The sequence below is a fragment of the Muscardinus avellanarius genome, assembly GCF_963383645.1.
Source record: "Muscardinus avellanarius genome assembly, chromosome: 22".
Classification (NCBI taxonomy): domain Eukaryota; kingdom Metazoa; phylum Chordata; class Mammalia; order Rodentia; family Gliridae; genus Muscardinus; species Muscardinus avellanarius.
Window position 1 is genome coordinate 8,527,137 of NC_137808.1, and position 23,244 is coordinate 8,550,380.

Below are 23,244 nucleotides of genomic sequence, written 5' to 3' on the forward strand. Positions count from 1 at the left end.
TACCGGGGTTCCTGGAAACCCTTCTACCTCCGGGCTACACCCCCAGACCTATTTTATATTTTTTTTCTTTGGAAACAGGGTCTCTTAAGCCAGCGAGGCTGGCTTCAAACCAGCGCGATCCTCCCGTCTCCGCCTCCCAAGCGCGGGGATGACAAGCGTGCGCCACCACGCCCGGCTTATTCTTTATTTTGAAACGGTCTCCCTGAGTGGCACAGGGCCCCACTAAGTAGCTGAGGCTGGCTGGCCTCCAACCTGAAATCCTCCTGTCCCAGCCTCCCAGGCACTGGCATGGCAGGTGCACGCCAGCACACCCGGCTGTTGGTAACTCCTGGTGAGAAGCCGTCCCGCCCGGGTCGTCGGGTCCAGAAAGGGTGTGTGGCACTTCAAGGGGCCGTGGCGGCCTCGGGCCGGCCTTCTGTGTAATCAGCGTGAACCACCATAAAATGGGAGCCGTAGCTGCATGGGTCAAGGAAGACTGCCCGGTCGGGAAGGACACAGAGGCGCGGGCTCTGTGATTACGGGGCTGCTGCTTTATGAAGGGCCACCCGGGGACGGACAGGGAGACAGGGGTGATTTCCGGTGCGATGTCGGGGTGTGATAAGGCGGGCGGCGGCTTCATCTGTCATTAGGTCACCGTGCCACTCTGGTAGTGCGCGTGACGGCCGGGGTGGAGGAACCAGCCGGGCAGCTCGAGTGGCTTCTGTGTCTCTGCGGGAGCAGGGAGGCCGAGGCCAGGCAGGGAGGCCAGCCTCGCCACCTCTCAGTGGGGAAATGGTACCGTCCGTCCACGGGCAGCCAAGAGGAGCAGCTCCTCAACCCAGCCGTGAGTGGACGCCACGGAACGCGGCTCCGGAGAGCCAGGATGTGATGGGCCGGGAGCCTGTGCTCAGTACCACGTTACTTATTTCTCCTTATAAAAAGCAGACGTTTTTGCCACAGGAAATTGTAAAACTAATGTCAGGAAAGTAACAGCAGTGGAGATTACTCACAACCATGACCACCGCACTCATAACCACACCGGCACCCCAAATTTTGGTGTACGTACGTATATGCAGTACTAGGTACTGAACCCAGGGGCATCCGACCTCCGAGCTCCACCCCCTATTTTTTACTCTTTATTTTGAAACAGGGTCTCGCTGAGTTGCAGAGGGCCTCGCTAAGTAGCTGAGGCTGGCTGCGAACTGCGATCCTCCCATCCGAGCCTCCCGAGTGCTGGGACGACAAGCGCGCGCCACCACGCCTGGCACATATATTGTTTTTATAGAAAACAATGGTAGCCTCTTAGCCAGGTGTGCTGACACATGCCTGGCGTCTGAGTCCTTGAGAGGCTGAGACAGGAGGATGGCAGGTTCAAGGCCGGCCTCAGCAAAATAGCAGCACCCTCTTTTGAGATCAATAAAACCCAAACAACTGCATCCTCCCGCTGATATTAACTCTGAATGCAAACTGGACCGTGGGCGCCGTGCCGACATCCTGATAAGCCCGCGTGGGGGTGCACGCCTGTGATCCCTGTACTTGGGGGGCTGAGACGGGAGGATTATAAGTTTAATAACAGCCTCGGCAAGTAGTGATACTGTCATCAACCTAGCGAGACCCTGTTTCAAAATAAAAATAGAAGCTGGGCGTGGTGGCGCGCGCTTGTAATCCCAGCGTTCAGGAGGCTGAGACAGGAGGATCGCGCAGGTTCGAAGCCAGCCGTGCTGGCTTCAGAGACCCTGTTTCCAAATTTAAAAAATATACAAAAATAGCCTGGAGGTAGAAGGGTTTCCAGAAACTCCAGTACCACCACCAATAATAATAATAATAATAATAATAATAATAATAATAATAATAATAAAAAATAAAAGCACGAATAGAGGGCCAGACCTGGCAGTGTGTAAACGGGGCGCCCTTGAGCTGTGATCTCGAGTCCCCCGTGACGCGATGGCCCCGCTCAGCAAAGCCCCCTGCGCACGGCCGTGGCCAAGACACCCGCGTTCTCTGAAGTGTCTACAGCACTTACCTTCCGGGGTTTCACCTTGTCCTGCAGGTCGTACTGGCCAATGCCTTTGTAGCTGATCCCCAGCCACCAAGGAAGCCCCTGTTTATCCTAGAAGACAGAAGGGGGCCGCGTTCCGTGAGCCTGGGAGAGGAAGGTCGAACCCCGCGGACCGATGTCTTCCCTGCGCCCGCGCTCAGCACGCCGCCCCCCGGGCGATTCAAACGCTCTTAGGGCGTCACGAAACGTAACGCCAAAGAGACCCGGCACCGTGGACGCCTACGAGAAGAACCAAGCCGTACTGTTGGGGTGAAACGGGCCGAGAGGAAAAGAAAAACAGGTGGGCCGTTTATCCAGAAATTAACCCGGCACGAAGCTAGTTAGCCATTAAAAATAAAAGACAAAAGACAAAAGGGCCCTCTGTGCTCTCAATTAGTAACCGGTCGTAAAGGCCAGGGGAGCTTCCAAAGGTTTGCAAAGACCAGAGAAGCCGTTCCAAACCCTGACGTTTATAATACAATTAACAATGAACGTGAGAATATTAAAAAACAATTTTGGCAAACGGTGCAGCTCTGCACCAGGACGTTTGAATAATCGAGTCATAGATTTAGTATATTTGTTGTGTTAATAAATTTGTGTTTTAAACCGGGCGCGCCTGTCATCCCAGTACCTGGGAGGCCGAGGGAGGAGGATGGTGGGTTAAGAGGCCAGCCTCAGCAATTGTGAAACTCGCATCGACTTTGTGAGACCCTGTTTCCAAATAAAACAATTAAGTAGGGCTGGGGGTGCAGCTCAGAGGCAGAACGCCCCTGGGTTCCATCCTCCGTATCACCAAAAAAAAATTAAAAAATTAAAAAAACAGGCTCGATAGAAATGAATGCTAAATTATATGCATATTTAGTTCCAGTTGTGCTGATTATGCCAAGGATTTATTTTCTCATTTACCAACATCTTCAATGGTAAAGATGGCGACCCTGTCCTAACGTCAAAAGTCACTCAGAAACTGGTCCTGGGTTCACTCCCTAGCACCTCAGAAAATTAAAAAATAGGAATAGTACTTGGGAGGTGGAGACAGGAGGATCGTAGATTCGAGGCCAGCCTCAGCAACTTTGTGAGACCCTGTTTTAATAATAATATGTATTATTATATATAATAATGTTATATATTATTATACATACAGAATATATAATACATATTATTATATATAATATTATCGCTATAGGGCTGGGGTGTTCAATCCCTAATACCATAAAAATACATAAATAAACCAAATTATTTCTTTCGGACGAGACGCCTTCATAACCTTATCCTTTACCTTTAAATATTTTCCTTTCATTTTATTCTTTTGAAAACGTTCTCAAGCCGGGCGTGGTGGCGCACCCTCGTCATCCCAGCCTTTGAAAGGCTGAGACAGGAGGATGGCGGTTCGAGGACAGCCTCAGCTACTTAGTGAGGCCCTTGGCAACTTAACGAGGCCTTATTGCAAAATAAAGTCTAAAAAACAGGGCTGGGTATCAGGTCGGAGGTAGAGTGCCCCTGGGTCCCATCCCCAGTACCATTGGGAAAAAAAAAGTGTTTTCGTAGGTGCACTGTAATTAAACATGGCGGAGCCGGAGTGCACCTTCTCACGTGGACGGGGCACTTGGAGGGGAATTCTCCGGATCACCTGCTGTTATTCTCTGAACCGCGTTATCTTTTTTTCTCGGGGTGCTGGGGATGCCGCGTGCGCGCCGGTCAGGCTCTCGACCGCTCGCCTACAGCCCCGGCGTTTTTAATTTGTGTATTTTGAGGACGGGTCTCGATGAAGCGGCCCAGGCGGGTGTTGAACTTGCGATCCCCCCGCCTCCGCCTCCCGAGCCGCTGGGTGACGCGCGTGCCAGCGCGCCGGCCCTCAACCTACTTGTGAGCCAGCCTCCCCCTGCTTATGAACACCCGAAAGTACTGTGCAAACACAGAAAGTGGCATCGGGGCGCCTCCAGGGACGTCGGCATCTCTGCTCTGGCGTGGAAGGGGGCAGGGGCGCCCTGGGGGAGATCTCGTGGGCTCCCGCGGGGGGCGGGTGGGAGGAAGAGCCGCCGCGGGGGGTGTGCAAGGCACCACCAACGCTGCTGGGGGGTTTCAGTGGCATGGCCGGGGTTAATCCCCAGAAGGAGGGACGTGGAGGGAAAGGAGGAGGGAGAGAGACGGAGACAGAGAGACAGAGACAGAGAGAGACAGAGAGACAGACAGAGACAGACAGAGAGAGACCTGGGAATCCGGCCATGTCAGGATTCCAAGAGGACTTGGGAAGAGATTGCTTTTGTTGTTTTTTTTTTGCGGGTCTGGGGATGGAACCCAGGGGCGTTCGACCTCCGAGCTGCACCCCCTGCCCTATTTTTTAGTCTTTATTTTGAAACCGGGTCTCACTGAGTTGCGAGGGCCTCACTGAGTAGCCGAGGCCGGCCGCGCCCCGCGATCCTCCGGCCTCAGCCTCCCGAGCGCTGGGATGAGGAGCGCGCGCCCCCGCGCCCGGCTCTGGGAAGAGACTGGATGTTTCAAGTCGTTTGCAAACACCACGTGCTCCACAACTTGCTAAACAGGGCAGGACGCCCTCGGCCGTCACTATTTCAGTAGAAGCAGCCCTACTGAAATGGTGCAACTTCTAGAGACGCTTTTATCCACCTGGGCATCGATTTCTGGGCTACCAGAAAGTGGCTCCTGTTCAGAAACTCGTGAAACGTGGCAGGCATTACGAAAGCGTTCAAGCGCAGCGGGTATTTACCTTCACTGAGTAATAATGGACCCCGTAAGTTGGGAGGGATTCTACTATCTTCATATACCTACGGAAAAACGAATACATGCTATGACTTCATTAAAACATTCAAAGAGGCCGGGCGTGGCGGCGCACGCTTGACATCCCCGCGCTTGGGAGGCGGAGACAGGAGGATGGCGCAGGTTCGCAGCCAGCCGCGCGCTGGCTTAGGAGACCCTGTTTCCAAATAAAAAACATTAAAAAAAATAGGTCTGGGAGTGTAGCCCGGAGGTAGAAGGGCTTCCAGGAACCTCAGTACCACCAAAAAAAAAAAAAAAAAAAAAGAATGTTTCTGAGAGATTTAAGATACATATTTTTGTTTCAACATCTTCTTTTTAAATTAAATTAAATTTGGCACTGGGGATGGAACCCAAGGGTGTTCTACCTCCGGGCCACACCCTCAGACCCATTTTATTTTTAATTTGGAAACAGGGCCTCGCTAAGTTGCCGGGGCTGGCCTCCAGCCCGAGATCTCCCTGCTGCAGCCTCCCGGGCACTGGGGTCACAAGCGCACGCCCCCAACGCCAGCGCGACACTGGTCATTTTAACCACAACTAACGTCTCTGACTCCTGGAGAAATAGCATAAACCATTATGAAGTGAAATACCATTCACACCTTGCCCAAATGGAGAGAAATGTGCAACGGGACCTCAAGCTTCAAAAACTACTTTTGTTTTTCCTTTTGAAGAAACCCAGGGGCACTCCACCTCAGAGCTACACCCTATTCCTTTTCACTGTTTTTTGGAAACAGGTTCTCAGTGGCTTGCCGAGGGTTTAGCTATTTGCAGAGGCTGGCCTCAAACCTGAGCTCCTCCTGTCTTAGCCTCCCCAGTACTGGGAACATTAGGTCTTTTATGACTTAGAAATCTGTTGCATTTAAAACTCCAATTGCAAGGATTTTTTTTTTTTTTTAAAGTAAGCGCACCTACTCATTCAAGCAGTAGTAGTCAACTTTGGGCCATACTTATATCTATGTAAACATCTGCCACAATTCTTATAAATATGTATCTCAAAAGGGTGAGTTCTATAGCTTAAACCTGAGTTAAAAATATGCACCTCCCTAGCCGGGCGCTGCGGCGCAGGCTTGTCATCCCCGCCCTTGGGAGGCGGAGACAGGAGGAGCGCGCAGGTTCGAAGCCGGCCGCGCACGCTGGCTTAGGAGACCCCGTTTCCAAATTTAAAAATATAAAAATAGGTCTGGGAGTGTAGTCTGGAGGTAGAAGGGCTTCCAGGAACCCCAGTACCACTAAAAAAAAAAAAAAAAAAAAATATATATATATATATATATATGCACCTCCCTAAAAACTTAAACAAAGGCGATGAGCCCAACACTCACTATTTTTAATTTCAGAAGTGTCTGTTGTGGACAGGACTGGGGAAGCCTCCTTCTGTCTGTCCTGGAGAAGCTGAAGCTCCTGTCTAGTTCAAATGGATTTGTGTGTTTGTGTGTGTGTTTGCGTGTGTGTGTGCGTGTGTGTGTGCACGTGTGGTACTAAGGATGGCACTCGGGCATTCTACCTCTGAGATCCACCCCCAGCCCTTTTTATACTTTGTTTTGAAACAGGGTCTCACTAAGTTGTGAGGCTGGCCTTGAACCTGCGATCCTCCCGTCCTGAATGAACCGGTGCGTGCCACTACGCCTGGCCTGAGACGGACTTTGATTTTATTTATTTATTTTGTGGTGCTAGGAATTGAACCCAGGGGCATTCCACCTTTGAGCTACACTCCCAGCCCGATTTTTTTATTCTTCTTTTTTATTTTTGGTGGTACTGGGGTTCCTGGAAACCCTTCTAACGCTCAGCTACACTCCCAGACCTATTATATATATATATTTTTTATTTGGAGACAGGGTCTCTTAAGCCAGCACGGCTGGCTTCGAAGAAGCAGCGCGATCCTCCTGTCTCCGCCTCCCAAGCGCGGGGATGACAGGCGTGCGCCACCACGCCCGGCGCCGATTTTATTCTTTATTCTGAAAAAGAGTCTCACTAAGTTGCGGAGGCTGGCCTCGAACCTGTGATCCTTCTGTCTCAGCCTTCTGAGGACTGGGATTAACAGGCGTGCCCCGCCACGCTGGGCTTCAAGGGGGCTTTTAAATGACATCCGGGTTTCCCGGGACACTGCAGCCCATGACCAAGGAGGGGAGGGCCCGACTCCCATCAGGGAAGGGCGTTTCTACCCAGGGAGAACCGTTTACCCAACACGTGTGCAACCAAACACCATTCCGAAAGCTATCTTCCAATGGAACCGCTGACGTCACTGCTGAGGAAGAGGAAGGGAAAGGACTTACTGGACCACGGCTTGGCCCCGGCTCAGACCTCTGAGCTTCAGGTAGTGCTGGATGACTCTGTCCTCGCTGCAAGACAAGACGGGCCGGGTGAGCATCTGGGCCACGGAGGCCATTCCGTCTCTTCGTCCGCGCGTCCCAAGCAAGGCCGGCTCCTCCGTGCCGATGACACGGGCTCTTCCGAGGTAGCCCTCATCTTTTAGGCCCGACATTCGTGCTAAGCAAACCTTATATGCGTTCATTCATTTCGGCACTGGGGTTTGAACCCCGGGGCGTTCTACCCCCGAGCTACTCCCCCAGCCCTATTTTTGAAATTTTTATTTTGAAAACAGGGACTCCCGCCGGGCGCGGTGGCGCACGCTTGTCATCCCGGCGCTCGGGAGGCTGAGACCGGAGGATCGCGCAGGTTCGAAGCCAGCCTCGGCTACTGAGTGAGGCTCTCGGCAACTCAGTGAGACCCTGTTTCTAAGTAAAATATAAAATACGTCTGGGAGTAGAGCCCGGAGGTAGAAGGGTTTCCAGGAACCCCAGTACAACCCCCAAAATATTTATATACATTAATATGTTAAATCAACATATATTAATTCATATATTAAAAGCTAATATATCAATATATTATATCAATATATCTCTATATAGCAGTATATTAAATGCGATCTTCATATTGCATTTTTATTTGAGGTACTGGGGAAGGAACCTCGGGGCATTCTGCCTCCAAGCTACGCCCCCAACCCGATTTCTTACTATGATCATTTGTGAGTGTGTACGGGGTGCTGGGGTTTGAATCCGAGGGCATTCTGCCTCTGAGCTAAAGCCCCAGCTTTTTAAATTTGGAAACGGGGCCCTGCTAGGTTGCCGAGGGACTCTTTGAACCTGCGACCGCCCGTCTCAGCCTCCCGTGGACGGGGTTACTGGGATGTGGGATGGACGGCTTGCGCCTTCCCCCAGGGCCCTGCTTTGGACGTCCCCGGAGCGCAGGCTTACCAGTAGGCGAGGGACGGGTGTTCCTGGAGGGTCTTGGTGGAAAAGGCCGACAGTGTCTTCAAGTCCCTCCTGGCGTCTTCCTCACTGGAAACAGACACGATACGGTAACGTCAGGCGCCGCTCCCCGGAGGCGCGCAGGCCAGCACGGGGCCGTGGGCTGCGAGAAGCCACCGCGCCGGGCTCCGTGACGGGCGACGCAGACAGCCTGGGGATCTGATGCTTGGGTGCTTCCCGGAGGATCCAGGATCAGGGCTGCGCAGTCTTCATAATATATATAATTTTTTGCGGTACTGAGGATGGAACAGGGGCATTCTACCTCTGAGCTGCGCCCCAGCCTGATTTTTATTCTTTATTTTGAAACAGGGTCTCACTGAGTGGCTGAGGGCCTCACTAAGTAGCTGAGGCTGTCTCTGAACCACGATCCTCCGGGCTCAGCTTCCCAAATGCTGGGATCACAAGCGTGCGCCACCACGCCCGGCTTATTATTTTTTTTAATAAATTTAAGAACAGCTCCACCTTGCCTCTAAAACGGACTAAGATGGAGTATAGCCCGGGGGGGGGGGTGTGCATGGGCTCTAGGTGTCGAAGTCCTATTTTTAAGAGAATTTTATCTTTTATTTGTTTTTTCTGCAGTGGCTGTTTTTAAATGTATTTTTTATTAGAGCACTATAGTCTCACATGACAACGTGGGTCATGTTGACACTGGCGGAGATTCACACAGTATTTGGTGCCCCCCACACCCCCGCTTCCCTTTTCCCTCCCTCCTGATCGATACTGAGTGTCCAGGTTAACAATGTTAAAAATGTTTAACATCCTAGCCGGGCGCGGCGGCGCACGCTTGTCATCCCCGCGCTTGGGAGGCCGAGACAGGAGGATCGCGCGGGTTCGAAGCCAGCCTCGGCTACTGAGTGAGGCTCTCGGCAACTTAGTGAGACCCTGTTTCCAAATAAAATATAAAATTTTTTTAAAAAAAGTTTAACATCCTTAGCCAAAAATGTTCTACATCCCTGGCCATCAGGGAGATGCAAATCAAAACTACGCTGAGATTCCGTCTAACCCCAGTCAGAGTGGCAGGCAGAAAGAAATCAAATATCAACGCGTGCTGGCGAGGATGTGGGGGAAGAGGGACTCCTCTTCTACCCTGTTGGTGGGAATGCAAAGCAGTTCAGCCGCTATGGAGATCAGTGTGGCGATTCCTTAGAAAACTGGGAATAGATCCACCATTTGATCCGGCTATGCCACTCCTAAGTATTTTTCCAAAGGGGTTGAAATCAGAGAACTACGTTAACACATGCGCACCCATGTTCATAGCAGCACGGTCTGTAATAGCCAAAGCGTGGAACCAGCCTAGATCTCCAGCAACAGAGGAGTGCATTGCAAAATTATGGGAAATACACACAATGGAATTCTATTCGGCTATATAAAAAATAAAATCACAGCATTCGCAAGAAGATGGAGGGAGCTGGAGAACATCATGTTAAGTGAGATCAGCCAAGCACAGAAGGAGAAGCGACATATCTTTCCTCTAATATGCCGAAGTAGGGAGTATCGGGGACACCAGAGAGGCTCCAGACAATGGAGGGGAAACCTCAGCAAAGCTGAAATGGGAGGGTAGGAGAGGAAGAAGACTGAGGCTGATTAATGGAGGAGCTACATTCGAATATGTGTATATATATATCACAGAAAAATTTTTTTAGCCGGGCGTGGTGGCGCACGCTTGTCATCCCAGCACTCGGGAGGCTGAGACCGGAGGATCGCTGTTCGCGGACAGCCTCAGCTACTGAGTGAGGCCCTCCGCAACTCAGTGAGACCCTGTTTCAAAATAAAAAATTAGGCTGGGGGTGTAGCTTGGAGGTACAATGCCCCCTGGGTTCCATCCCCAATACCGCAAAAAAAAAATAAATAAATAAAAAATAAAGTGGGATGCCGGGGCCCCGGCTGGTCCCGTTGGGCCCAGGAGCTCTGGGGCCGCAGCCGGTCCAGCTAGGGTCAGTGTGTCCTGACACCCTTCCCTCCGCCCTGGGGACAGGAGGCTTTTCCTGGGCCCTGTGAGCGGACGCCTGGATCGACCCGTACCCGCCGACGTCCTGAGGGCGAGAGACCCGGCCTTCCACGTTAGCGCAGGAAAGGAAAGGCACGTGGCCCTCTTCTCACAGAAGAACACATCTCTCTTTTCACTTGGAATCCGAGCGGGACAGGGCTTCACCACCTGGCTGATCTTGAGAAACTGGTTTGGGCTTCCGCAGAGTCAAAATACACTACAACCCGACTTATTCATATTAAAGGTCAACTGTCAACTCCCGGGATTAATATTTCTTTTTCTTAGCAATATCTTTCAGGCTCTGTCCGTGAAAGGCCTTTTTATTGGCAGTGCTGGGATGAGCTTCAGGGCCTTAGCCGTGCGGGCAGGAGCTTTACCCCTGAGCCCCATCCCACCCCACCCACTCAGCGTGTGTGTGCGCGCGCGCGCGCGCGTGTGTGTGTGTGTGTGTGTGCTGAACCCTGGTGTGTACTGCCTCTGAGCTACACCCCTGGCCCATTTTATTTTTGATATTATTATTATTATTATTATTATTTTTTTTTTTTTTTGCAGGTCTGGAGATGGAACCCAGGGGCATTAGACCTCTAAGCTACAGCCTCTGCCCTATTTTTTTTTGGGGGGGGTGGTACTGGGGGTGGAACCCAGAGGCTTTCTACCTCCGGGCTACACTCCCAGACCCATTTTATATTTTATTTGGAAACAGGGTCTCACTAAGTTGCCGAGAGCCTCACTAAGTAGCTGAGGCTGGCTTCGAACCTGCGCGATCCTCCCGTCTCAGCCTCCCAAGCGCGGGGATGACAAGCGTGCGCCCCACGCCCGGCTATTTTTTTATTCTTTATTTTGAAACCAGGTCTCACCGAGTCGCAGAGGGCCTCACTAAGTAGCTGAGGCTGGCCGCGAACCGTGAACCTCTGGTCTCAGCCTCCTGAATGCTGGGGTTACAAGCGTGCGCCACCACGCCCGGCTTTTATTTTTGAATTTTGAAATAGGGTCTCGCTAAGTTGCTGGGGGTCTCTTAGGTTGCTGAGGCCGGCCTCAAACCCATGATTCTCCCATCTCAGCCTCTCAAGTACTGGGATTACATGTGTGCTTCACCACGCCCAGCGTGAGGGAGAAATTTTACCATCTTTCCACCCAGTAAACGCATAGTTGAGAATACGTTCAGGACGGGCGATGCTCTTTCCCAGTGAGATGGTGTTTGTTCCAGGGCCCCAAGCCCAAGGACCACACAATGCCAAGTTTCTCCTAGCATTTAAGCACTTCAAAATGTCTGCTAAGCGGGGCGTGCGGGCACACGCTTGTAATCCCAGCATACGGGAGGCCGAGACCGGAGGATCGCGGTTCACGGCCAGTCTCAGCTGGTTTAAGAGCTCCTGTTTCCAAATAAAATATAAAATAGGTCTGGGAGTGTAGCCCGGAGGTAGAAGGCCCTGGGTTCCATCCCCAGTACCAGCAAAAAAAAAAAAAAAAAAAAAAAAAAAAATAGGGCTGGGGGTGTAGCTCGAAGGCCCCTGGGTTTCATCCCCAGTTCAGGGAAAAAAAAAAAAAAAAGCCCCTGGAGTCAATCCCCATTATCACAACTCAACACAAGAAAATAAAACAAAACAAAAAAACCCTTGAACCTGCGCAGGATTGCAGGGAGGGTTAATTCCGGTCACTTTAGTTCAGAGTTTAGGACCCAGTAGGATTTCTAAGTGTCCACCCTCCTGGGAAGTGCCCGGGAGCCCTGCCCCGGCTCCTGACCCGGCCACCGGGCCGTGTAAGTCAGGATGGACCTCAGAGTCGGCGCGGAGGAAGCAGGCGTCAGGGGCCTGTCTGCATTTCTCCCGCAGTCCTGACCTCAGGGCCGGGGCTGCGGGGTTTTCAAGCTCACACGCGGGGGCCCCGACACAGTCTGGCCGGGCGGGTCCTCCGCCACGGCCCCGTCACTGGGGCAGGAATTCCGCTGTCCCTGCAGAGCGCGCTGGACTTCATCAGACCCCGAGGCCGCGCCCTTCTCTTCCGCGTTCCCGACACCTGTGCCCAGAGCTTCCCAGAAGGAAGCCGCCCTGACCCTCCGATTTTTGGCCCCGGTGGACATTTTGCAGTTAGATTCCTCGCCCTGCAGGCCGTGGTTTTTGTTTCAATGACCTCAAACGCCCTGTTGGAATGTGCCAACCCCATTTTTTTTTTTTTTTGTGGGTCTGGGGATGGAACCCAGGGGCATTCGACCTCCGATCTACTCCCCCAGCCCCATTTTTTATTTTTTTATTTTGAAACAGGGTCTCGCCGAGATGCATAGGGCCTCATTAAGTAGCTGAGGCTGGCCGCGAACCGCGATCCTCCCGTCTCGGCCTCCCGAGTGCTGGGATGACAGCGTGCGCCACCGCGCCCGGCTAGCACTTATTTTTTGAGACAGCCACGCGGGCCGGCAAGACCCAGGCCGCCCTGCGTGTGTGGGAAGAGCGGGCGCCGAATGCGGCACTGGCGGCGGGCGCTTAGCGCCCCAGCTCTGCAGAGCTCAGTCCTCAAAGAAAAGGAAGGCCTCGCCAGCTCCCCAGGTTTACAGAGCAGAGGAAACAAGGAAAAATAAAACAAAAGCCCAGACCCCAACGTTGATTACTTTCCCCTCCTCCTTATCAATGCCAAAGCTTTTCCTTAGCTGAAATTCAAAGCGAAGCTGCATAAAAAGTGTGTTAAACTGTCCAGCCAAGTTGAATAATCTGCAGAAAGTCAGGACACCCAGAAAGAATTCTTTAGCTAGGCGTGGTAGCCCAGGCCTGCAATCCCAGGATTTGGGAGGCGGACACAGGAGCGTCGTAGAGTCAGAGCCTCGGCGACTAAGGGAAGCCTTGTTTCAAAATAAAAATAATAGAGCCGGGCGTGGTGGCGCACGCTTATAATCCCAGCGCTCCGGCTGAGACCGGAGGATCCGAGTTCACGGACAGCCTCAGCTACTTAGTGAGGCTCTGTTTCAAAATAAAGAATAAAAAATAGGATGGGGGTGTAGCTCCGAGGTTGACTGCCCCTGGGTTCCACCCCCACCCCCGCAAAAAAAAAGAGTAAAAGACGGGAAGGTGGTGGAGCTCAGTGGTGGAGCACCCCTAGATTCAATGCTCAGCACCACCCACATAATTAGTTTTGTTATCAATACTATTAATATCTGTCAAAATAAAGCTGTCCTTGGGAGGCTGAGTGAGGCAGGAGGACTGCAGGTTTGCGGCCGGCCTCAGCAACTTAGAGAGACCCTACTTCTTTATAAAAATGAAAGAGAGCTGGGGGTGTAGCTTGGAGACAGACGGCCTCTGGGGTGGGTCCGCCGGGGACCTGGGTGTGCCATTACTTCCGGGCCTCGGGGAGCCCCGTGCTCTAGGACACCGGAGATGTGCTGTGCCGGGAGAATTCGGGAAATTGCAAACGTCGGCCAGGCTGCTGGCGTTACCTGGAATAGCCTCTGATAAGTCAGGTTCTTATCTGTGCTTGTTAGAAACCTGCGGTCACCGGTGACCTGTCCGAGCGGTTATAATCAATAAACGAGGGCAGGACTGTGATCCGCGCTGCCAGCAAAATGTATTTCGTGTCCCGCAAATGGGGGTAGGAAGCGCCAGCCCGGTCCTGAGCCACCAGAGCCGGCACAGGTGGGAAGCCGGACGGCTCGCCCAGCACGCGGTGATCAGCCCAGAGGTTCTTGGTGGCTGGTCAGAAACACTAGTCTCAGCTGCTGGGCATCCCAGTACTTGGGAGGCTGAGATGGGTGGATTCAGGTTCATGGCCGGCCTCAGCTACTTAGCGAGGCCCTCGGCGACTTAGTAAGACCTTGCTTCAAAATCAAGATAAAAAATAGAGCCGGGCGCGGCGGCGCACGCTTGTCATCCCAGCCCTGGGGAGGCGGAGACAGGAGGATGGCGCAGGTTCGAAGCCGGCCGCGTTGGCCTAAGAGACCCTGTTTCCAAATAAAAATATAAAATAGATCTGGGACTGTAGCTTGGAGATAGAAGGGCTTCCGGGAAGCCCAGTACCACCAAAAAAATAAAAAATAAATAAAAAAAATAGAGCCGGGCACGGTGGCGCACGCTTGTAATCTCCGCACTCGGGAGGCTGAGACAGGAGGATCGCGCAGGTTCGAAGCCAGCCTCAGCTACTTAAGTGAGGCTCTCAGCAACTCAGTGAGACCAAAGAAAAAGAAAAAGAAAAAACTAGGGCTGGGGGTGTAGCTCAGAAGTAGAAGGCCCCTGGGTTCAATCCTCAATACCACAAAAAACAACAAAAATCCCCGGCAGTCTCACCGACTCACCTACTAGCCTTGATCGGCGCTGCTGAGCGGGGTTTAAGGCGTGCGCCTTGTTGGTTAGAAAAGTCGGTCGCTGGCCTGAGTAGCTTACGGTTTCCCTTCACTGAAATTCCCGTTTCCCTTCGCAATCTGTGGACTTGGCCTTCGGTAACGGATCTAGCCACTATTTGCTTGATAAAATTAGGGATTTTTTTTCTTTTTTGCTGGTGCTGGGGGCTTTTCTACCTCTGAGCTACACCTCCAGTCCCGTTTATTTTTTATTCTGAATCGGGGTCTCACTGGGTTGATGAGAGCCTCACTACTTGCAGAGGCTACCTACCCTTGAACCTGCGATCCTCCTGTCTCAGCCTCCCAAGTACGAGGATTATAAGCATGCGCCACCACGCCCGGCTCCTTTTTATTTATTTATTTATTTTTTTGTGGTACTGGGGTTCCTGGGAACCCTTCTACCTCCGGGCTACACTCCCAGACCCATTTTTATATTTTTATTTGGAAACAGGGTCTCTTAAGCCAGCGGGGCTGGCTTCGAACCCGCGCCTCCCGAGCGCGGGGATGACGAGCGTGCGCCGCCACGCCCGGCTTCCTTTTTATTTTTGAAACCGGGTCCTGCTAAGTTGCCCGGCCTGGCCTCGAACTTGTGCTCTTCCTGTCTCTACCCACTAAGTGCTGGGATTCCAGGTACGCAGCGCCGTGCCTGGTTTAATTAGGGGCTTTGAACAGCAAACTCCTCTTTATCAATGGTAGGTAAATGGATCTTCAACACGCAAACACCAAGCAATACGGATGGTCCCTGAGTCCGCGCGACACGACTCCCGACGGTTCAACTTACGAGGGCTCGACGTACGCACGGTCTTTCAACCCGACAGGCTGGGAAATCAGTACCCGTTCCTGTTTCCAGGCTGGAGCCTTTCCCGGGCCGCTGATACGTGATCGGATCCCCTCCCACGACGCCGGGCAGCGCGGCGGGGGGACCCGACGGCGGACCCCACTCAGGCCAGTACCGCCGACACGCCAGGCCGGCCAGCCGCGCACGACGCGACATTCTCGACTTATATAATAATTGGAATAGACGGCAAGGACTTCCAAGGCGGAGCCAAGAACCGGGCGTCCAAGATGGAGAGCCGGTGAGCGCGGAGGTGGGGTCAGGAGGCCCTAGTGACCCTCGGCGATGCAGCCAATACCCGGGCCGCTGGACCCCGCGGGTGTATTTCTGCGCCCGCCAGCTCACCCACCCTCACGGGGCCTTCCTGGGCGGCACCGACCGCACCAAGCCCTTTTCATCAGGCTTATCACCGACGGCCGTGGTCGCAGACGGGAGAACCAGGCCTAAGGGCGCGTCCAGGAACTTGGGAGGCCGAGACGGGAGGACTGCGGGTTCTTGAGGCCGGCCAGCCTCAGCAACTCGGCGAGACCCTGTTTACAAATAATAAAACAGGGCCTGGGGGAGAGAGCTTGGAGGTAGCATATCCCCGGGTTTAATCCCTAGCAAAACACACACGCACACGCACGCACACGTTAAGTAATTTAAACTCGCACAGAAAGGAGGTCACGGATAAGCCTCCAAGCCTGTAATCTGATCACTCCACCCCAATCCTCTAGGTTTCAGAGAGGGGGCCAGAAAAAGAAGAAACCGAGGGAGGGGAAAAAACGCCAAGGGCCTCACTGGGTAGCCGAGGCTGTCCGCGAACCGGCGATCCTCCTGCCTCAGCCTCCCGAATGCTGGGGTTACAAGCGTGCGCCACCACGCCCGGCTCTTTAAAAACGTTTGAAACGGGGTCTTCCTAAGTTGCCGAGGCTGGCCTCGAGTCTGCAGTCCTCCTGCCTCAGCCTCCCAAGGACTGGGATGACAGGCAGGCGCCAGCACGCCAGAACGAGGCGGCAAAGAAATCTCTTTCTCTGCTGGAGAAAACTCCTTAGGAGAGGAGTGAGGATTACTTCTGGTCAGCTGGAAGCCACAGAGCTCCGTCCCTTCCTCCCGAGTGTGTGACTCAACAACGCGGCCTTCCTGGTCACACAAAGCCCGGATTAACTGCCTGGGTCCTCTGAACGCAGCCGGGCGGGCGCGGTGCCGTGCTGGGGGTTATGTTAGCACTCGGTGTTTCTAGAGCCACGCCCAAAGGTGCTCTGCGCTCCTCGCCAGGGAAGGCGGATCCCTCCACCGCGTCCTCCCCCGGCCCTGGTGGACCCATGTCCATACCCGCGAGGGGCGCGAGCAGGGCCCTGCCCTCAGCAACTCAGCGAGACCCTGTTTCCAAATAAAAAAAATAATCAGTCAGTAGGGCTGGGGGGTGGGTGTGGACAGGAGGTAGACGGCCGCTAGATTCAATCCTCAACGCCACAAAATAAAACGGAAAGGGCTGGTGGTGTGGCTTGGAACTGGAGCGTCCCCGGGTTTAATCCCCAGGACCAACCAACCAAAAAAATAAATACGGTGAAGTGCTGGGACAGTGGGAGCGGGACGCAGGCCTTCCTGGCCACCCGGCTGAGGACGGGAGGTGGAGTCCGGCCGCCAGGGAGGCGTGCGCTGGGCAGACCCCGCGCATTCAGGGCGTCCTCCCGGCCCCAGGGAGGCCCGTTCCCGTGGGAAAGGCCGCGTTTTACAGCTCGGCTATAAACCGGGAATCTCCCTGCCCGCCGGCCAGTCTGCGGAGGGGGTGCCGGCCGGCTGCCCTGGGCTCACCCGGCGGTCAACCGAGACGCGCGCTCACTCAGAGCCGCCCGTCCCACCGGCACACGCGAAACAACACACAAACCGCAGGGCAGACCACAAGGCCCGGCGGCCGGCCTCTCAGCCTGGGCGGCTCCCAGGAATTCTCTGCGTTGGCCGTGGGGCCTGTCCTGTCCCAGAGCGGGCGGTGGCCTGTTATCTTTGGAGGGGAAAGGGGCCCAACGTGGAAACGCGGACCGTCAGTTATTTAAAGAAAATGGAAAAGCCGGGCATGGTGGCGCAGGCCTGTGATCCCAGCCTTTGGGAGGCTGAGACAGGAGGATCGCGGTTCGAGGCCAGCCTCAGCTGCTTAGTGAGGCCCTCTGCAACTCAGTGAGACCCTGTTTCCAAACAAAATATAAAATAGGTCTGGGAGTATAGCCCGGAGGTAGAAAGCCCCTCCGGTACCACAAAAAAAAAAAAAATAAAAGAAAGAAGAAAAAATAGGGCTGGGGTGTGGCTCAGAGGTAAAATGCCCCTGGGGTTCCATCCCCGGTACTGCAAAAAATAAAATAAAATAAAAGAAAGAAATAAAAGAAAAAAGAAATAGGAAGACCTCACTCCTTGATTCTAATGACCACTCGGAATCAAGTGGTTGTCCTGCGAGGAGACCGTCGGCCTAAAATACTCTGGAGGAGACTGAGAGCGATGTCGCTGGAGGGGAGACGGCAGAGGGAAGAGGTCTGGAAGCAGCGCCGGCCTCGAAACACTGAGTCTGGGCCAGGGGGATGCTCGGAGGTACTGGACCACGGCCGCCTCGAGGCCCAGGACCGGGAGGCTGAGACGGAGGATGGCGGCTTCGAGGCCAGCCTGGGCCGCTTAGTGAGACCCTGTTTCAACACAAAAACAAAACAAAACAAAAATCCAAGGCCCGCAGGTACAGCTTGGAACTAGAAGGCCCTGGGTTCAATCCCTAGCACCAAAAAGTTTTTTTTTTCTTAAATGACATTAATAAGCAAACTCTGGGCGGCAGCCCTACCCTCTCTGTGCCGGGAGGGACGGGGCAGGGAATCGGGGCGCAAATCTAATGACAGGTGCTCACATATTTTACTGGCTTCTCGTAGCAAAAGCTAATTGCGAAAGTACTCAGAGGTCAGAGTCCTTCCCCATCACTGAGGGATTAAACCCGAGGCGTTCTGCCCCCGAGCTACACCCTCAGGCCGTTTTATTTTTTAGTTTGAGGAAGGGTCTCACTAAGTTGCTGAGGGTGGCCTCAAACCCGTGGCCCTCCTGTCCCAGCCCCCCAGATACTGGCCCAGTCGCCATTTTTTTTTTTTTTCCCGGCACTGAGAATGGATTCCAGGGGCATTCTGCCTCTGAGTTACACCTCCAGCCCTATGTTCTATTCTTTTATTTTGAAACAGGGTCTCACTGAGTTGCAAAGGGCCTCACTAAGTCGCCGAGGCTGGCCTCGAACCGCGATCCTCCTGTCTCAGCCTCCCAAGTGCTGGGCTGATAGGTGTGACCCAAGCATACCTTGCCTTTATTTTATTTTAAGGATTTTTTCTTTTTTATTTATTTTTAATTATTTGGGTGGTGGTGGACTTTTAAAGATCTTAATTGGTTTTATTTCTCCACTTCCTACTACCAATTTTTTTTTTTAAATGGTGCTGGATTCTCATGACTCTTTAAAAGCATTTCTTAACTTAAAAAATTAATATATATATATTCACACCCCCCCATATTGGAAGCGATGCAGTCAGGTGGTAAAGGAATGAGGTGATTTAAGGGGTAATCTCACCAGGCTTGGGATGCAGGCCCGCCATCCCAGCCCTCGGGAGGCTGAGACAGGAGGATGGAGGCCGGCCTCAGCCACTCCAGGGGAAGCCTCGCCCTCCCCCTCAGGAATGGGCAGACAGGAGGAGGAGTTGGGAGCGACTCCGGGTGGAGGCCGGGTGGAGGCAGTCAGGAGGGGAAGGCGCACTCCCCCATCCCTGAAGGAATGCGGCACTCCGAGGCTCGGCCGGGGGCGAGAACGGGAGCTCCGTAAATCATCTACAGGGGAAAGTTTACCAGGAGTCCAACATTAACTAACATGGCGGAAGCCGGGCTTCCAGTGGGCCATCGGCCTGCCCCGCGGGCTCTTTCTAACTCGGGGGCATTCGGCCTGGGAGCTATACCCCCGGCCGTTTTTTTTTTTTTTTTTTAATTCCAAACAGTGGCTGGAGAGGAAGGGAGAGAGAGGGGATTCCATCACAATGGCTCTCGGCCGAGCGCTGGGAGAAAGGGAGGGCGCCGCCATACAACTGTTAGGTCAAGTGTGCGAAAGAAGGCGCCCCGGGGGCAGCTGCAGGGGACGCCCGCTAATCCTTTAACTAAGCAGCTGCCGCCGAGTTCAAAACAAAACCAAACTCTGCACCTGCCGCCCGGCCTTCTCTCGCAGACCTCCCTATCTCGCCGGGGGCCAGAGAAAACTCGGAAAAGTTCCTCCTTCCAGCTCCCCGTCCCGTGCTCAGCTCCTTCACACGTCAAAGAAACGGCCTCCATTAGAAGGAGAGCCGGGGTCTCCCGCCAGCCCCAGGCATCCTTCTTGGGCTCTTTTTGGTACCCATTGTTATTTAAAAGAGCACCGACCAACCCTCTAACCAGGATTCTTTAGGCAGAGGGGCTTCAGGGAAGGATTTTACCTGGTATAATCTCCTTTGGCTTCCTGAAATTAAAAAAGAAAAAGAAGCCGGTCAATTTGTATTCGGCGTTGAAGCTCCATCGTGAATTATTTATTCCTGGCCCAGCTCCCCTCCTCCCCCCGCCGCGTCCCCAAGTTCTGCCTAGAAGAATGTTGTTGGGGAGGAAGGCGGCTTTCCTCACGCCCCCCGACGGCGTGGTTGGCACCGATAAGGAAGCCCTGGATCCGGTACGGAAGCCCCGGCCCCGGGGAAGTCCCAACAGAAGCGCCATGCGGCGGGGAGAGAGCCCGGGCCCGGCCCCTCTGCAGCCTCCGAGCCCGGCCGCATGGCGGGCCCCGGCCGCTCACACTCCTTTCCCCGGCTCGGCTGGCACGGAGGCGGGCTGGGCTGCCCAGCTGCCCGGCGCCTTTCAGAATGAGGGGCGAGCGTGCACAGAGCGGCTACATTAAGTGAAAATCCCAGCCGTGGCGAGCAACTGCTGTCTCCCAAAGCCAAGAAGCCGGAGGACTTCTTCCTCCAGCAGCACAGACTCTGAGCTCTTGGCCCCAGAGCCGCCGCCTCTCGGGGTTTCTCCCCGGGACAGCAGCGGGGCGCACGCGGATTATTTTAATGCCAAACACCGCGGCGGGCTGGCTTGGCCCCCCACCCCCGACGGGAGCCTGAGCCCCCGGCCACCGGCCGCAGCCCTCCTCACCTGCAGGGCCAGCGCCGCCAGCCTGAACACCGTCTCGCTGTCCACTTCGATTTGCCCCTGTTGGCCGACAAGAAAAGGCCTTGAGCCGGGTTTGGGGAGGGGGCTGGGGGCCGGAGCTGTCACGGCCTGGTACCTCCCCGGCCGCCAGGGCAGCCGGAGGGAGGGAGGGAGGGAGGGAGGCGGGAGGCAGGCGGTGTGCCCGCGTGCAGACGGCCCTCCCCAGCAGGCCAGCAGGGGAAGGCCCGCTGAGCACTTGGAGAAAACGCAGACCTGGTCCAAATGCATCCTTTTTTATTTTATTTTATTTTAATCATCTCTGCCAAGACACTTTCAGGACCGGTTTTGCTGTGTGTTTTCCTGAGATATTCTGTCTCTCTCTCTCTATTTTATGGCATGGTTATTTTCAGCATAGGTACAAGGCAAATAGTACTCAACTATACACTGTGACAGGAGGCTGAGCTAATATCTGTTCCCTTCTAGGAAAAATGAGACTTCTTTAAAAAAAAAATCAGTTATGGTAAATGCTTAGGAGGCTACAAGACTGTGGTGTGTATTTTATCTATCTGTGTTTTGGGCATTGGGGATTGAACTCCGGGACATCCTACCTCAGAGATATACCCACAGACCTATTTATTTCCTTATTTATTATTTTTAAATTTTTTTAAATTAAAAAAAAAATTTGCCGGGCGCGGTGGCGCACACTTGTCATCCCCGCGCTTGGGAGGCAGAGACGGGAGGATCGCGTAGGTTCGAAGCCAGCCGCGCTGGCTTAAGAGACCCTGTTTCCAAATAAAAATATAAAATAGGTCTGGGAGTGTAGCCCGGAGGTAGAAGGGCTTCCAGGAAACCCAGTACCACCAAATAAATAAATAATTCATTAATTAATTTAAAAAATTTGGTGTGTGTGTGTGTGTGTGTGTGTGTGTGTGTGTGGTACCAGGGATGGAATCCAGGGGATTTCTACCTCTGGGCTACACTCCCAGGCTTATTTTATACTTTATTTGGAGATAGGGTCTAAGTTGCTGAGAGCCTCACTCAGTAGCTGAGGCTGGCTTCAAACCTGCGTGATCCTCCTGTCTCGGCCTCCCAAGTGCGGGGATTACAAGGGTGCGCCACCACACCCAGCATTTATTTATTTTATCAGCATGTATTTCTTTATTTATACTCAGGGGCATTCTACTTCTGAACTACAATCCCAGTGCATTTTATTATTTATTTGTTTGTGGTGCTGGAGACCCAGGGGCATTCTACCTCCCAGCTATACCCCCAGCCCTATTTTTCATTCTTTATTTTGCAGTTCCCTGGCAGAGGGCTATACCCACAGACCTATTTATTTCCTTATTAATTATTTTTAAATTTTTTTTAAGTTAAAAAAAAATTTTGCCAGGCATGGTGGCTCACGCCTGTAATCCACGCGCCTGGGAGGCAGGGACAGGAGGATCGCGCAGGTTCGAAGCCAGCCGCGCTGGCTTAAGAGACCCTATTTCCAAATAAAAAGTATATATTTTTATTTTAATAATTTTTAATTTAATTTAATTTTTTTTTCGGTGGTACTGGAGGTGGAACTCGGAAGCTTTCTACCTCCGGGCTCAGACCTATTTTGTATTTTGTTTGGAAACAGGGTCTCATTAAGTTGCTGAGAGCCTCACTAAGTAGCTGAGGCTGGCTTCGAACCCGTGCGATCCTCCTGTCTCAGCCTCCCGAGCGCGGGGATCACAAGCGTGCGCCACCTCGCCCGGCTCTTGTTTTGATTTTTAATTTTGAAGCAGGGCCTTGCTAGGTTGTGGAGTCTCACTAAATTGCCGAGGCTGGCCTTGAACCCCACATCTTCCTGTCTTAGCACTGAGATTACAGGCTTGCACCACCAGTCCCACTGATTGATTGATGGATTGTTGAACTAGGGATTGAACCCAGGGGCATTTTACCTCTGAGTTACACCCTCAGCCCAACTTTATTTTTATTTTGAAACCGGGTCTTGCTAAATTGACGAGAGTGTCACTAGTTTCTGAGGCTGGTTTTGAATCTGAGATCCTCCTATCTCGGCCTCCCAAGTAATGAGATTACAGGCCAGCACCGCCACACCCAGCTTCTATTTTTTACTCGGAGACAAGATCTTGCTAAATTTCCGAGGCCGAGGCTGGCCTCCAACCTGCGGCCCTCCTGTTTCAGCCTCCCGAGTACTGGGATTTCAAGCGTGCATCATCACTCTGGCTCTGCAAAAACAACTCTACCTGAGCCCCTCCTTGCCCAAATCAAGTGCGGAGCGGAGACGGGCGCGGTGGTGCACACCTATAATCCCAGAATTTAGGAGGGAGGGTGCAGGGTGGACCTCAGCAATTTAGTGAGACCCTGTTTCCAATCCCTAGTAAAATTCAGACACAGACACACACATACACACACACACCACACACACACACACACACACACACACACACACACACACACACACGGTCCAGGTGTCTCTTGGGATTCCAAGTGATTCGGGTGTTAAAAGACAAACTAATAATACTCAATTCTCATAAAAGCACAAGCAAGCAAAACATCGGAGGCCTCGGAGGTCACAGTGACAATCCTTCCTGGTTCTCTTAGATGCTAAAATGAAAACATTTCGGCTCATTTGCTCCTTTTCATTTTTTTTTTTCTCTTCATAAACTGGCAGATCCCCAGCCTTGGAATTCCAAGCATGCTTATAATCTCTAGGAACAGATTATCCAATCAAACAGCAGCCAGGTAGGCAGGAGGACTCTGTCTACCCAGGGAGAGAGAGAGAGAGGAGAGAGAGACAGAGACAGACAGAGACAGAGAGAGACAGAGAGACAGACAGAGACAGAGAGACAGACAGACAGACAGGGACAGAGAGAGCGCGCG

General features: G+C 53.0%; 1 protein-coding gene across 1 annotated transcript in view; it reads right to left on the reverse strand.

Annotated features, from left to right (window-relative positions):
* The window catches only part of FRMD4B (FERM domain containing 4B), a gene marked incomplete at both ends in the record, with an annotated part of 90,866 nt that overhangs the window by 22,062 nt on the left and 45,560 nt on the right, over nt 1-23,244 (reverse strand). Inside the window, 6 exons of the mRNA XM_080718207.1 lie at nt 2,003-2,089; nt 4,740-4,797; nt 7,057-7,122; nt 8,038-8,121; nt 19,683-19,705; nt 20,377-20,433. Coding sequence (XP_080574333.1) covers nt 2,003-2,089; nt 4,740-4,797; nt 7,057-7,122; nt 8,038-8,121; nt 19,683-19,705; nt 20,377-20,433 — 375 coding nt within the window. The remainder of the gene's footprint in view (nt 1-2,002; nt 2,090-4,739; nt 4,798-7,056; nt 7,123-8,037; nt 8,122-19,682; nt 19,706-20,376; nt 20,434-23,244) is intronic.